General features: G+C 46.3%; 1 protein-coding gene across 1 annotated transcript; it reads left to right on the top strand.

The window, feature by feature from the left end:
- Positions 1-9,053: 9,053 nt before the first annotated feature.
- LOC136062453 (uncharacterized) lies at positions 9,054-10,841 on the top strand. Its single transcript, XM_065761504.1, has one exon. It carries the CDS (start codon positions 9,054-9,056, stop codon positions 10,839-10,841), a length of 1,788 nt encoding a protein of 595 aa, XP_065617576.1.
- Positions 10,842-14,105: the final 3,264 nt, after the last annotated feature.

Raw genomic sequence — 14,105 nt, forward strand, 5'->3', positions numbered from 1 at the left:
TACATCCACGGAGGAATCCCTTAAGGGCTAAAAGAGGAAGCATAGAATAGGAACATCAAGAACACGAGGGTTACGTGGTTCAGCCTTGACGGCCTACATCCACGGAGGAATCCCTTAAGGGCTACATCTTTATTGTGTAGGAGTGTAGTACAATAACCTGTGTTATAATGAACCCTAACATGAGTATATATAGGCAACTAAACCCTAGACTAATAGTACAAGCAGGAATGGGCTTGGGCTTATTACATTGGGCTAATATATGTTTAATATATATCTCTAACATATCCGAAGACGCCCACGGAACACTCCGAAGAAGACGAGGTCTGTAGGTAAAAAGTTCATCTCTACGGGTGGATCGATATAACGAAGGTGGCCAATGTCGTTGAATGGATCGTAGACAAGAAAGCCTTTGACGAATTCCTGATCTGCATCCACCCAATGCAGCATCCCTTTACATGGAAAAACACCAGCCTGCCTAGAAATTGAATTGCAGGGACTCAATACCCGTGGTGACTCGACAAACAAGTTGCACCATTCACCAGTTTCGGAGGAAAAGATGTCCATCTTTATCTGAGTAGTAGTAGTTTCGAAAGGACAATGAATGCGTACCACTTTATATCTGTTGCTATATGGATAATTCTCCTGCTGACGTACAATTAGGCCGACCAAAACATCTCTCTCTCCCCCCAACCGATAGTCCTCAGAGAAGATTGGAGGAATTGCGAGCCATTGTCTTGTAAGGGGATTAGTGTAAGGAATTGCGAGCCTTCTTCTTCCGATTCTGGGTCTGTTGTTGTTCTTCTTCTTTTGCGGCTACATGGAAGAAGAGACGTCGCCTGTGACACCGAATCTTCTTCTTGCGGAACCAAAGCAAGGGCTGTGCTTGACTCCACCGCCATAGGATAGAAACCTATACAACAACTACTCTCTGTCTCTCTTGGAAGGAATTTGATACTATGCTTGTGAACTTTAGTTTCCTTTAAATTTATAAGGCTGGCCTACCTTATAATCCTTGTACGTGTCGGTTTGTGGGTTATATATATACTATTTAAGAAATCAGTGAGGAAATATGGAAGAGAGAAAGAGATACTATAGGAACTTGTGTGAATTTTTGCAGGGTTGTTATATTTTGAGTACCTAGGCGGTAAACTTGTACCTGTGGTTTTATGAGTCCAAATTGAAGTAGGAAACTTAGTACGAAGAAGATTCTCTAGAGTCCTGCTTCTTCTTTTTCTTTTTTTTTTCTTTTTTTTTTTTTTATAAAATCAAAATCCTCCAAATTGGTTATGTCCTATTATAAAGGAGGATATAGTGTAAGTGTGTAACTCAATCTTATAAAAAAGCTTTTTTTTTTTTTTTTTTGTTAGATTTAGTATCATTATTGTACAGTGCGCCTCCCCTAGAACCATCTAGACATTTGGGCCCAAACTGCGCGAATGGGCCCATGGATGCTACCTCCCTCGTCAGAAGCTAGGCTCAAAGGCCACCAGGTCAGCCGGGCACAGGTTAAGGGAGTAGGGTTCGGCCCCGTTAGGCCCAAGCACATTTGGGCCTAAAGTTTCGGTGCAACAGCGCAGCCCACGGCCTCAATCTAGGCCCATGACCTCAATCCAGGCCCACATGAACTTGGGGACCTTTACTGAACAATAAAATAAGGGTAACGACCGAACACACCGTCATTTGCATACCCGGAAGCACCGCCATCGGGCATGCTTTCTGGAGCAGGAATCAAGTTCCAAGGCCATTTTCACCATATCCCACTCCCACCTAACTCTCCACTTATGATTAACAATATTGGACCTCCCATTGCACTAACCATGAAGGTGATCATAGTCTCTCCACTAAATTGGGGGGTATAAATATGAGAAATGAAAGAGAAAGGGGGGTTAGAAGGTCTGGAGAAAAGAGAGAAAGAAACAAAGAGTAGGAGGAAAGAAAAGGAAGAGGGAAGCAACGTAGAGAGAGAGAAAAGTGATCTCATTGAGTCTCTGAGTGAAGAACAACCCAGGGTAGGAAACCCAAAACCACCATACAAGTAAATTGTGAGCCCAAGTAAGATTTCAGCCCGATAGCCTCATTTTTGGTTCGCACAATTGGCACCGTCTGTGGGAATCTCCTACAAAGCTGTGGTTTGACTAAGATTCACACATGAAAGGATGTCCAGGAGACATTCCGGGAGTGATGCTGAAAGTGGTTCAATGAGATCTTCTTGAGGATCTTCCTGGTGAGAATGGAGGCAAAATAGGGGCGAAGACAGGAATCACAAACGGGAGGAAGAGAGGTCTGGCCTTGGAGAAGGGTCGTACCAAACGCAGCGAACGGTATCCATTGGTTCAAGGCACAGGAAACTTGACAAAAGGGATAAGGAGCTTGAGTGGTTACGTAGGTTGGTGAGAGATCTAGAGTTGGAAGCGAAGAACAGCTACTATAGAAAAGACCGAGACCACCGAGAAAGAAGATCCAATACAGGGGAAGATCGTTAAGAGACGAGATCCAATCAATCCAAAACCAACCACCGCCGAGAACGATCCCGTTCTCAGGAATCTCGTTGGTGAAGGGAACACTTGCGTTCGCAGGAATCCCATCATCGCTGAGACCGTTCACGATCACGGGAGTATGCAGACCGAGGTTTGGATTCCCCGGAAGAGCAACGGCCCCATAATGCAACCATGGATATGATGAGCCGTGCACTACGAAGAGCTGCAAGGTCCCCATTCTTGGCTAGCATCGAGCAGGCCCCAATGCCAGATAGATTCGCACGACCTTCGTTCAACTCTTACGATGGAAAGACTGACTCGGTAGAGCACGTTTCAGTCACTACATCCAGATGATGTCCCTACATACCCACAATGATGCACTGATGTGTAAGGTTTTTCCCTCGAGCCTTGGCCCTACCACTCTGAGATGGTTTAATAGGTTATGGAAAGGCTCCATCCACAACTTCGCCGAGTTGATACAAGAGTTCGGAATCTGGTTTGTAACTTGTAGCCAGGTGCCACAATCGGTAGACACATTGCTATCCACGAAAATGAGGGTGGGAGAAACCCTTCGTAGTTATGCTGGCCGGTACTGGGAGCTTTATAACGAGATCAGCGAGGGGAATGAGAAGATTGCCACGAGTACTTTCACAATGGGATTGCCCGAGGATTCCGGGTTGAGAGACTCATTAACTAAGAAGCTTCCCAAGGATATGAGGCAACTGATAAGGCGTTTTGAAGAATACAAACAGCTGGAAAATGACCAGTTGCAAAACAAAGGCAAAGCACCAATGGTAAGCCATCCTCAGCAGGGTGGCTTTCAACCGAGGAACCGGGGGGATTTGAGGATTCGAGAGCTAGAAGCGCCAGTAGGGGAGGTAAATGTGACGTTTAAGGAGCCAGTGCATAGGATTATTGACAATATTAAACACGATCCATACTTTAGATGGCTGAACAGGATGGGTAGAGACCCCTCTAGGAGGAATCAGAACTTGTACTGTACTTACCATAAAGATAAAGGGTCATACTACAGAGCAGTGCCGAATATTGAGAGACCATCTCGGACAACTGGCCAAGGCGGGGCACTTAAAGGAATTTGTGGTAGACACAGTGGACCGGGGAACGGGGCAGGGGGTTCCACAGAGGGGCAACCCTCTCCCACCCCTTCTCCGGATAATTGAGGTTATCCATGCTCCTTCGAGGAAATTCGCTTCGGCAAGAAAGAAAGGGTGTTGACAGTAGTGCCGATTGAAGGTAACTCGAATATGCAGCTGACCAGAAAAAGGATAAAACTCGCTTGAAAACATATCGCTTTTGGTGATGGCGACTTGGAAGGAACGATTTAACCGCATAACGATGCCTTGATAATCTTCGCTCGGATAAGTGGCTTCCTGGTGAAGAGAGATGATAGATCAAGGAAGTGGGGCCGATGTGATGTATCCTAATTTATTTAGGGGGCTTGGGTTGAAAAACAAGGTTCTTTCCGAGTATACAACACCCTTAGTCAGGTTCAATGGCAGATTGGTAGTCCTTGAGGGGCAAGTTTCCCTACCTATGAATATGGAGGGTAGAGAGGTGGTAGTAACATTTATAGTAGTCGCTTCGTTCTCCCCATACATGGCGATACTAGGAAGGTCGTAGATCCACGCAATGGGGGCTACACCATCCACCCTGCATGTGAAAGTCAAATTTCCTACCGAGCATGGAATTGCAGTAATACGGGGAAGCCAGCAAACGGTTAGACAATGCTTGGTAACTATAGTCAATTGGGAGAAAGGGTGAATCGGCTAGGGGGACCATGCCGAGCAAAAGGACCCATCATAGGGGACCCCTTTATAGCAATTACAGGAACTGCAGAAGGGGGGCGGGTCTGTCAAGGATGTGGTGAAGGTAAGAATATTGCCGGACGAAGACAAGTACTTCCAAGTAGGAAAGGGCACGAAGGATCAGGATAAGATAGAGATGTTGTTGTTCCTCATACAAAATGTGGATGTGTTCACATGGAGCCCATATGAGGTGCCCGGGGTGGATCCTGAATTCATCGTTCATAGACTTAACGTTGACCCCACGTTTGCTCCCAAGAAACAAAAGCCAAGGAGATCTGCCAGAGAGCATGCTGAAGCAGTAAAGGCGGAAGTTCGAAGGCTGAAGGAGGCAGGGGTAATAAGGGAAATTTACTTCTCAGAATGGTTGGCGAATACCGTAGTAGTGAAGAAGAAGAGCGGCAAGTGGAGGGTTTGTGTAGATTTTACAAACCTGAACCGAGCTTGTCCGAAAGACCTGTTTCCCATGCCGAAGATCGACCAGCTGGTAGACGCCACGTACGGGCACTCGAGGATGAGTTTCTTGGACGCCTTTCAGGCGTACCACCAGATCGTTTTAGCTCCCAAGGATCAAGAAAAGACGACATTCATCTCCTCAGAAGCCAATTATCATTATGTTGTAATGCATTTCGGTTTAAAGAATGCCAGAGCCACCTACCAGCGAATGATGACGAGGATGTTCCGGGACAAAATAGGACGAACGGTCGAAGTGTACATCGACGACATGGTGGTGAAGAGTAAGCAGGAGGGGCAGCATATAGAGGATCTCGGGAGGGGGTGATTAAGATTCTTTAGCAGCATAAGTTATGCCTAAATGCTGAGAAATGTGCTTTTGGTGTGGGGGCTGGCAAGTTCTTAGGTTATCTTATCACTAACTGAGGAATAGAAGTGAACTCGGATCAAATAGAAGCCGTGAAACGACTGAATCCTCTGAGCAACCCGAAGGAGGTGCAAGTATTGACGAGAATGCTGGCTGCCCTGAATCGATTCATTTCCAAGTTCCCTGATCGTTGCCGGCCGTTCTATTAACTTTTGTCGAAATGGAAAGGGTTTTAGTGGAATGAGGAATGCGATAGAGCTTTTCGGGATATCAAGGAGTACTTGATGTGAGCACCCATGATGACAGCACCAGAGCCCAGGGAAGACCTATTCATGTACTTGTCAGTGTCCGAACATGTAATAAGTGCTGTGTTGTTCAGCGATTGGGGAGTGCAACATCTCGTGTATTACATCAATAAGACTTTGGTTGACGCCAAGACAAGGTATTTGCCTCTTGAAAAGTTAGTGCTTGCCCTGATACACGCCACAAGGAAACTGCCGCATTATTTTCAGGCCTATATAGTGTATGTCCTGATCAAGTATCCTTTGCAATCATTACTAAGGAGATCTGACTTCACGAGCTGAATCGCTAAATGGGGGACACGGCTAGGTTCCTTTGACATACGTTACCAGCCACGAAGTGCAGTGAAGGGGCAGGTCCTCGCCGATTTTGTTGCGTAGTTTTCTCCTAGGAACGACAGGGAGATGGTCTACCATGTTGAGGGTCACCCATGGAAGGTATTTGTGGACGGAGCATCGAATGCCTTGGGGTCCAGTGTCGGTATCGTTATTGTCACCCCAAATGGAATACAGTTGGAGCATTCTTTTAGGCTTGGGTTCAAAGCCTCTAACAACGAGGCCGAATATGAAGCCTTACTTGCCAGATTAAGAGTGGTTCTGGGAATGGGAGTCGGGGCGTGGAAATATATTTAGATTCCCGGCTAGTTGTTAATCAAATCCAGGGAACCTCTGAGGCCCGGGACCCCCAGATGAAGGCGTACTTGCAATTAGCGAGGCAAGTTATAAGCAAGTTTGGTTCGGTAAAGGTGTCCCAAGTGGGTCGGGCACAGAACAGACATGCTGACTCCGTAGCCACGCTAGCATCGTCGATGGCAGAGGGGGTCCCTCAGCAATTTAGGGTGGAACTGATACCGGAACCAAGCATTCGTGTAATGAATAGTGCTGGCATGGAGGGGGTCAAGGTAGCTGCGATTGCGGCTAATGAACCGAGTTGGATGGACCCAATCATCGAATTCCTAGCCGAGGATCGTGTCCCGAGTGACGAGAAGGAGGCCAGTAGGGTTCGTCAAGTAGCACCTCGATATTGATTGTCAGTGGAATGCTAGCTGTATATGAGGTCTTTCGAGGGGCCGTACCTTTTGTGTTTGCACCCAAGTAGGGTGGGTGAACTACTGGCCGAGCTTTATAGCGAAGTGTACGGCGGTCATGCGGAGGGACGCTCGTTGGCACATCGAGCAATGACACAGGAGTTTTGGTGGCCACAGATGCAGAAAGACGCCGTCGAATACATGCAAAAGTGCGAATAGTGCCAAAAGCACGCACCACTGATCCATCAGTCAGCAGGTCACTTAAATCCAGTAAGCAGTCTCTGGCCCTCGCATAATAGGGGTTGGATATCCTCGGTCCATTTCTCTGTGCAACTAGCAACTGAAGATTTGTACTGGTGGCCGTAGATTACTTCACCAAATGGGCAAAGTCAGAGGCTTTAGCCAACATTCGCGACACGGATGTCAAAAAGTTTATATGGAGAAACATTATCACCAAGTTTAGGGTGCCGAACTTGCTGATATCTGATAACGGGTTGCAATTTGACGATAAAGCTTTCCGTGCATTTTGTAGTGATCTTGGCATAAAAAACAGGTATTCCACTCCAGCTTATCCGCAAAGCAATAGTCAAGCCGAGGCTACTAACAAGGCGATCCTGAATGGGCTAAAGAAGAGATTGGATGGTGCAAAAGGCAGATGGGTCGAGAAACTACCTAGCGTTTTGTGGACTTACCGAACAACCCCCAGGAGGTCCACCAGTGAGACTCCATTTTCTTTGGCGTACGGGGCTGAAGCAGTGATACTAGCCGAGGTAGACCTTTACAGCACACGAGTAGAAGGTTTCAATCCCACCCGAAATGGCGACAATCTGGCCGAATATCAGCAAAAGCTTGCCCGCCATTATAACCGAGGTGTAAGAACGAGGGAATTTAGTGCTGAGGACTTGGTGCTGAGAAAAGCAGTGGGGAATATGCGAAATACAAACTCCGGGAAGTTAGCCCAGACCTGGGAAGGACCTTACCGAGTTACTGCAATCGCTGACGCTGGGGCATACTACTTAGAGGACCTGGATGAGAGGCCATTACCTCAGCCGTGGAATGTTCATAATCTTAAAAAGTTTTATCATTGATTGGTTGTAAACCATGTTGTAAGTTCAATGCAATGCCATGCATGCATATCACTAATGATGACAATAATGATTGCCCGCGCACATATACTTATTCCCCCTAAATTTCTTGAGGACAGAAACCTGTCCCTGGTTCAATATCCATCACCGGGTAGGAAAAAACCTTAGCCTAAATCCCTAAGGACAGAAACCTGTCCCCGGTTCGATATCCATCACTGGGTAGGGAGAAACCTTAGCCTAAATTTCCTAAGGGTAGAAACCTATCCCCGGTTAAATCTACATCGCCGAGCATGCTGAAACCGTAACCTTAAAATGCCCAAAGGACGAAAACCCATCCCTGGTCTGATCTTTCATTGACGGGCAGATAGCATCCTTATTCTAAATTCCCCAAGAGCAAGTGGAAACCCCAGCCCGGAGCGAATCAAGAATGCGCTCGGGGCGTAGTCTCCTTTGTTGGGAGTTCCTAATAGCATCCTAATAGAAGCCTTGGCAATAGAGGCGATCTTGGCAGAGCAACTTTGCACCAGGTAAGGAGTTAGGTTTCCTTGAGCCCTTACCAACAACCGTATTAGGTGAAAATTACGGCCGCTAGGGATAGCTGGCTGGCTTTAATAATGAGTAAAGGGCAAGCAAAAACAATCATGTCAATGAAATAGTGAGTTATGGGATGCTTAGTTCTCATAGCCAAATGATAAAACATTTTGATATAACCAAAAATCACATCTATGGTTCGTCCAGACGGGTCGTCCAGAGAGTTGCGGTTAGCCAAGCGTCAGGCCATTAGGCCATCTTCAATTCGTCCAGGTACCACGTCCTTAAAATGTTGGGCAATTGATCAATCCAGAGAATCAAGTCGAGAGAGTCGTCCATGCACCTTGACAAAGAGTCGTCCATGTGCAGAGCACATGGACGACTACACGAATACTCGGCAAACTTCGTAGCGGTTCATCAACCCGCGTTCATCGCCATGAACCCCTCTACTACATGTAACTTCCAATGGCGGTTATGACTTTTTGTAGCCGTTGAGGAGGTTATGTCCGAATTTCGAGATTCTGGGGGAAGTTATTAAACTAGTAACCGCCCTAGGGTACCCTATATAAGGCCCGGTCTTCACCACGCAAAGGTATGAAAAATTCCTGAGATTTTACGTTGAGTAAAGTTAGAACTCCATTAGAAGAAAAACTAACTTCATCATCGGAGGGTGTTTGGCCGGCTCAAACCGGTCACCCTTTGACTGCTTTCTCTCTTTGTAGGCCTCCGCTAGTGTTGTGGTCCACCGAAGCCGAAGTGTTCAACTAACTGATCCCATACATCATCAGTTGGCGCCGTCTGTGGGAAAAGTTAACTTTCGTGAAACGATTTGCGTTTCGTTTTTTCTGGGACAAAGGTCAAATGGTTCGGACCAGATCGAGGGCTACTAGCCCAGGCCATCAAGGGAGTAGGGATGCTTCTAGCCATCCCCATCGAAATCACCAATCAGCGCCTGCCACGCAGACGCCTTCCATCCAACACATACAGTCCATGGCGGAATTAACCCGCCAAAACCAAGAGTTGACTAGGGAGATAGAAAGGCAGCGACGAGAAGGGCAAGCTGAGAGACAATCCCACAGTCGAGGAGATGGAGGAAATGTTGAGACCGAGATCCAATCAAGAGGCACCACTTCGCGAAGGGTACCACATTTGGAGAGGGAAATGGATCAGATGAGGAAGGTTATGGATGAGATGAAGGAGAACATGAGAAGGGCAAATCCCGTGGAGGATTTGGTCCACCGAACAGATTCCCCTTTTTCTGCTTCCATCAATGGGCATCCCTTGCCGCCTAAGTTTAAAATGCCTTCCCTGGACTCATACGATGGAGCGCGTGATCCCTTCGATCATATCGCTACTTTCAAGACAACAATGTATCTCCAAGGAGTTCCGGACGAGATTATGTGCAGAGCCTTCCCTACCACCCTTAAAGGACCAGCACGTGTATGGTTCAGCAAAATAACCCCGAATTCTGTAAGTTCTTTTGAGGAGTTGAGCAAGTTATTCGTCAATAATTTCATAGGGGGACAGAGACACAAACGTTCCTCGTCCAGTTTGCTGACTATAGAGCAAGGAGAAAACGAGAGCCTGCGTTCCTTCATCACGCGCTTCAATAGGGAAGCCTTGACAGTAGACGAGGTGGACGATAAGCTCCTATTAGCAGTCTTCCATAATGGGGTTAACTCTGATTTATTTATTCACAAGTTGTATGAAAAAGAGCCCCAATCCATGGCTGAGCTCGTCCATTCAGCCCAAAATTTTATGAATGCGGAAGACGCTATCATAGCTAAGAAGAGGAAGAGGTTTGAGAAAATAGAAGCCAACCCTCCGCGTCATCCTGACCAAGGGCCTCGTCCAAAGAAGGGACGAACGGAAGACAAGAAGGACCGAGACAGGGATAATAGGAAGGCAGGCCCATCAGCACGGAATCAGAATTACACCTCCTTGAATGCCCCACTCGATCAATTGCTCATGCAGATTAAAGATGATCCTTCCTTGAAGTGGCCAGAAAAGATGAAGGGAGATCCTAACAAGCGCAATAAGAATAAATATTGTCGCTTCCATAGGGATCATAGTCATGACACGGATGAGTGTTATGACTTGAAACAGCAGATTGAGAATCTCATCAGGCAAGGAAAGTTGAGGCATTTAGTTGGAAGAGATCATAAAGATGAAAAATTGAAAGCAAAGATGGAAGAATCATCACGGCCCCCACTCGGAGAAATAAGAGTTATCATTGGTGGGACGTCGACGGGGCTGTCATCCAAGGTGAAGAAGACGTACCTCAAAGCAGTGCAGAACGTCCAACTCTCTGGACGACCCCCAAGGACGAAGGAAACAGACGAACCAACCATTACTTTTACGGACGAAGAAGCTGAAAGGATCCATCATCCGCACGACGATGCAATTGTCATTACCCTGCTCATAGCAGATTACAAAACCAGGAGGGTGTTGGTGGATAATGGAAGCTCCGTAGATATATTGTATTATCCTACCTTCCAGCAGATGAGGATTGGACGAGATCAGCTTCGTCCTGCATGTTCGCCACTGATAGGATTTGGGGGAATGGAAGTGCAGCCAGTAGGTACCATTACCTTACCTGTAGTAGTAGGGTCATACCCGCAGCAAATAACCAAAGAAGTAAATTTCCTTGTGGTGGATTGTTCCTCCTCTTATAATGCCATTATTGGAAGACCAACTTTGAATAGCTGGAAGGCGGTAACGTCTACCTATCATTTGTCAGTTAAATTCCCTACGGAGTGCGGAGTAGGGCAAGCATAAGGAGATCAGTTGGCAGCTAGAGAATGTTACCTAGCCATGTTGGCTGTGGACGAGAAAATGCAAGCAATGATTGTAGAAGAAAGAAAAATTGTTGCAGAACCGACTGAGGTACTGGAAGATGTTTTATTGCAAAAAAATGATGGTGAGAAGTTCACTAGAATTGGGACAAGTATGAGGAAGAGAGCGAAAGAAGACCTCACCCAGTTCCTAAAGAAGAATGCTGATGTTTTTGCATGGAGTCATGATGATATGCCTGGTATTGATCCAAGTGTAATCACTCATCGGCTGAACGTATCCCCCTCATCGAAGCCTATTCGTCAAAAGAAGAGGGTGTTTGCCCCTGAACGAGAGAAGGCTATCAAGGAAGAGGTTCAGAAGCTAACTGCAGCACAGTTTATCCGGAAAGTTTACTACCCAGATTGGTTGGCAAATGTAGTAATGGTAAAGAAGGCAAATGGCAAGTGGAGGATGTGCATCGACTTTACTGATTTAAACAAGGCTTGCCCTAAGGATAGTTATCCTTTACCCCGTATTGATCAATTAGTTGATTCTACAGCTGGCCATCAACTGTTGAGCTTTATGGACGCCTTCTCAGGATATAATCAAATAAAGATGGACGAGGCAGATCAAGAAAAAACATCTTTCATTACCAGTCAGGGTTTGTTCTGTTACAAGGTGATGCCCTTCGGTCTGAAGAACGCAGGGGCAACTTATCAGAGGTTGGTGAATCACATGTTTCGTCCACAGATAGGACGGAATGTGGAAGTGTACGTGGATGATATACTTGTGAAAAGTTTGGACGAAGGTAGCCACTTGGACGACCTACAGGAAACCTTTGAAACGCTCAGGCGATACAAGATGAAGTTGAACCCAAGTAAGTGTGCATTCGGAGTGTCGTCAGGAAAGTTTCTAGGATTTATGGTTTCAGAGAGAGGAATTGAGGCAAATCCAGACAAGATCCAGGCCATATTGGATATGGAGCCATCGAAGAACATCAAGGAAGTCCAATCCTTAACTGGACGAGTTGCAGCTCTGAACAGGTTTGTCTCAAAAGCCACCGACAAGTGTTTACCCTTTTTCAAAATCCTCAGGAAGGCGTTTGAATGGACGGACGATTGCCAAAGGGCCTTCCAGGACCTAAAGCAATATCTTACCACAGCCCCGTTGCTAAGCCCATCTGTGCTAGGAGAAGAACTGTATCTGTATTTGGCAGTGTCCCCACATGCTGTAAGTTCAGCGTTGATCAGAGAGGAAGGAAAGGTACAGAAGCCTGTGTATTATACTAGTCGGGCACTAAGAGGAGTAGAAGGAAGGTACCCCTTGATAGAAAAATTAGCCTTCGCGCTAGTAACAACCTCAAGGAAGTTGAGGCACTACTTCCAAGGTCATGTCATCAATGTCATGACTGATCATCCACTCAAAAAGGTATTGAACAAGCTTGAAGCTGCAGGACGGTTAATCCAGTGGGCAGTTGAGCTCANGTTCACCTCGTTAGTGGCATCGTCCTCCACATTCACGTCCTCAGAACCCGTCACAAGCAAGGAACTTTCTGTGGCTTGAGGAATCTTGAAGGCATCAAAGTTCAAGTCAGGGAATGCGTCCTTGGCATCAGCACGGAAGTCCTCATACCCAGCAGCATAATGGCTGTCTAGACGATTTTTGTATTCGCCAGACTTCTTGAAAGCTGATATGGCTTCTTCACGCGCCTTCTCCAAGGACGAGTTAAACTCTGAGACTTGTCCCTCCAAGTAGGCAATGCGAGTATCTTTTTCCACAGCATCTGCCTTAAGTTCCTCAACCTCGTCCTTCAATCTCGTCTCAGTTCCCAGCAAGCGATTGATTTCCTCCGTCAGCCTGATCACCTCCCCCTTTTTCAGCAAGACCTCATTGCCTAACTCTTTAGCCTTCTCATTTGCCGTCTTGACCTCCTCAGCTAGTTCCTTGGCCTGGCACGTCGCTGTATAAAACTTTGACATAGCCTGTGCAGGGACGAATAAGAGTTAGCCAGATATATATATATAAAAAAAAAAAAAGGAAGAAGAGAAAAAGAAAAGGAGCAAGGACGAGTTAAAGACTACCTTAAAGAGATCGTGGATGCCAGAACGTTCAAATTCTTTCACTGACATGTTGTAACATTCGTTAACCTCATTGTCAGTGACGATCCCTTTGAACGTCCTCCACGCATACCCCTCGTCCAGAACTAAGTTGGAAGGACGATCTGATTGCTCTGGCAGATGAGGCTTCCTAGAAGTCTTGGTGGAAGGAGCAGGGTCAGTCTGAACAGGATGAACCGTTTGGACGGGCTCCACGTCAGTAGGAGACTCGTCCAAATTCACCATGGGGGGAGTGAATTTAGGGACCTTGGGAAGAGGAGTTTGAGTGGTTTTTGATTTCTTAGGACCTCGACGACTAGGAAGGTCGTCTAGGTCCACAGAACTTGAAATCTTCTTGGACTTCCTCTTCCCAGGCTGGACGGTAGCCTTCTGGATGATAGGATGTGGAGCATCCTCGTCCCCACTTGTTACCGTTTTTTCTCTATTCTTTCTCATTGTAAATATTCCTACAATGAAGGAAGTCAGTTAATAAAAATAAGCAATGTGAATAATGGATATGGGAATGGAAGGAGCTGGACGATACTTACTCTTACGCGTGGTTTCCTCGTGGCTTAAATTCTCAGCAGTTGGTTCTGGACCAAGACCCCACGTGGCTAAACTGCTAAGAGTCACTAAATCGTGGAAGGTCCTTCTAGGGAAGGCACGTGCACGATCAATTCGTTCTAAAAAATCTTTGTTTAAACGTGGACGAGTAACAGCTGCACCAACAAAAGAAAAATGGTTAGACGAATGAAAGATGGAGAATATAACAAAGTGAATCACATGAAAAAGAAAACATACCCTCAGGACGAAGACGACCTATGGGGCTGGTAAAAGGAGGGAAGGGGGCATTACTAACGTCTGTTGGGTCCCCAGCCCAGTTACCAGAAATGATAAAAAATTCTTGTTTCCAGAGCCTATCAGACGAGCTACGGCCCTTTATTAAGCTATAAGGAGAGCCTCTGGACGAGAACTGGTAAAAACCAGCTAACTGCTTGATTTCTGAGGGCTTATAACAATATAGGAACTCGTCCACTGTTATAGGACGGTCCCCTTCCAGTGCCTCACGCCATAACACTTGCATGGCGACTATCGTCCTCCAACCATTGGGATTAAGTTGATTGGGACCAATACCTAACCTATGGAAGAGACCTCTACAAAAAGAATTGAG

This window comes from Quercus suber, unplaced genomic scaffold (assembly GCF_002906115.3).
Source record: "Quercus suber isolate HL8 unplaced genomic scaffold, Cork oak 2.0 scaffold_416, whole genome shotgun sequence".
NCBI classification, from domain to species: Eukaryota; Viridiplantae; Streptophyta; class Magnoliopsida; order Fagales; family Fagaceae; genus Quercus; species Quercus suber.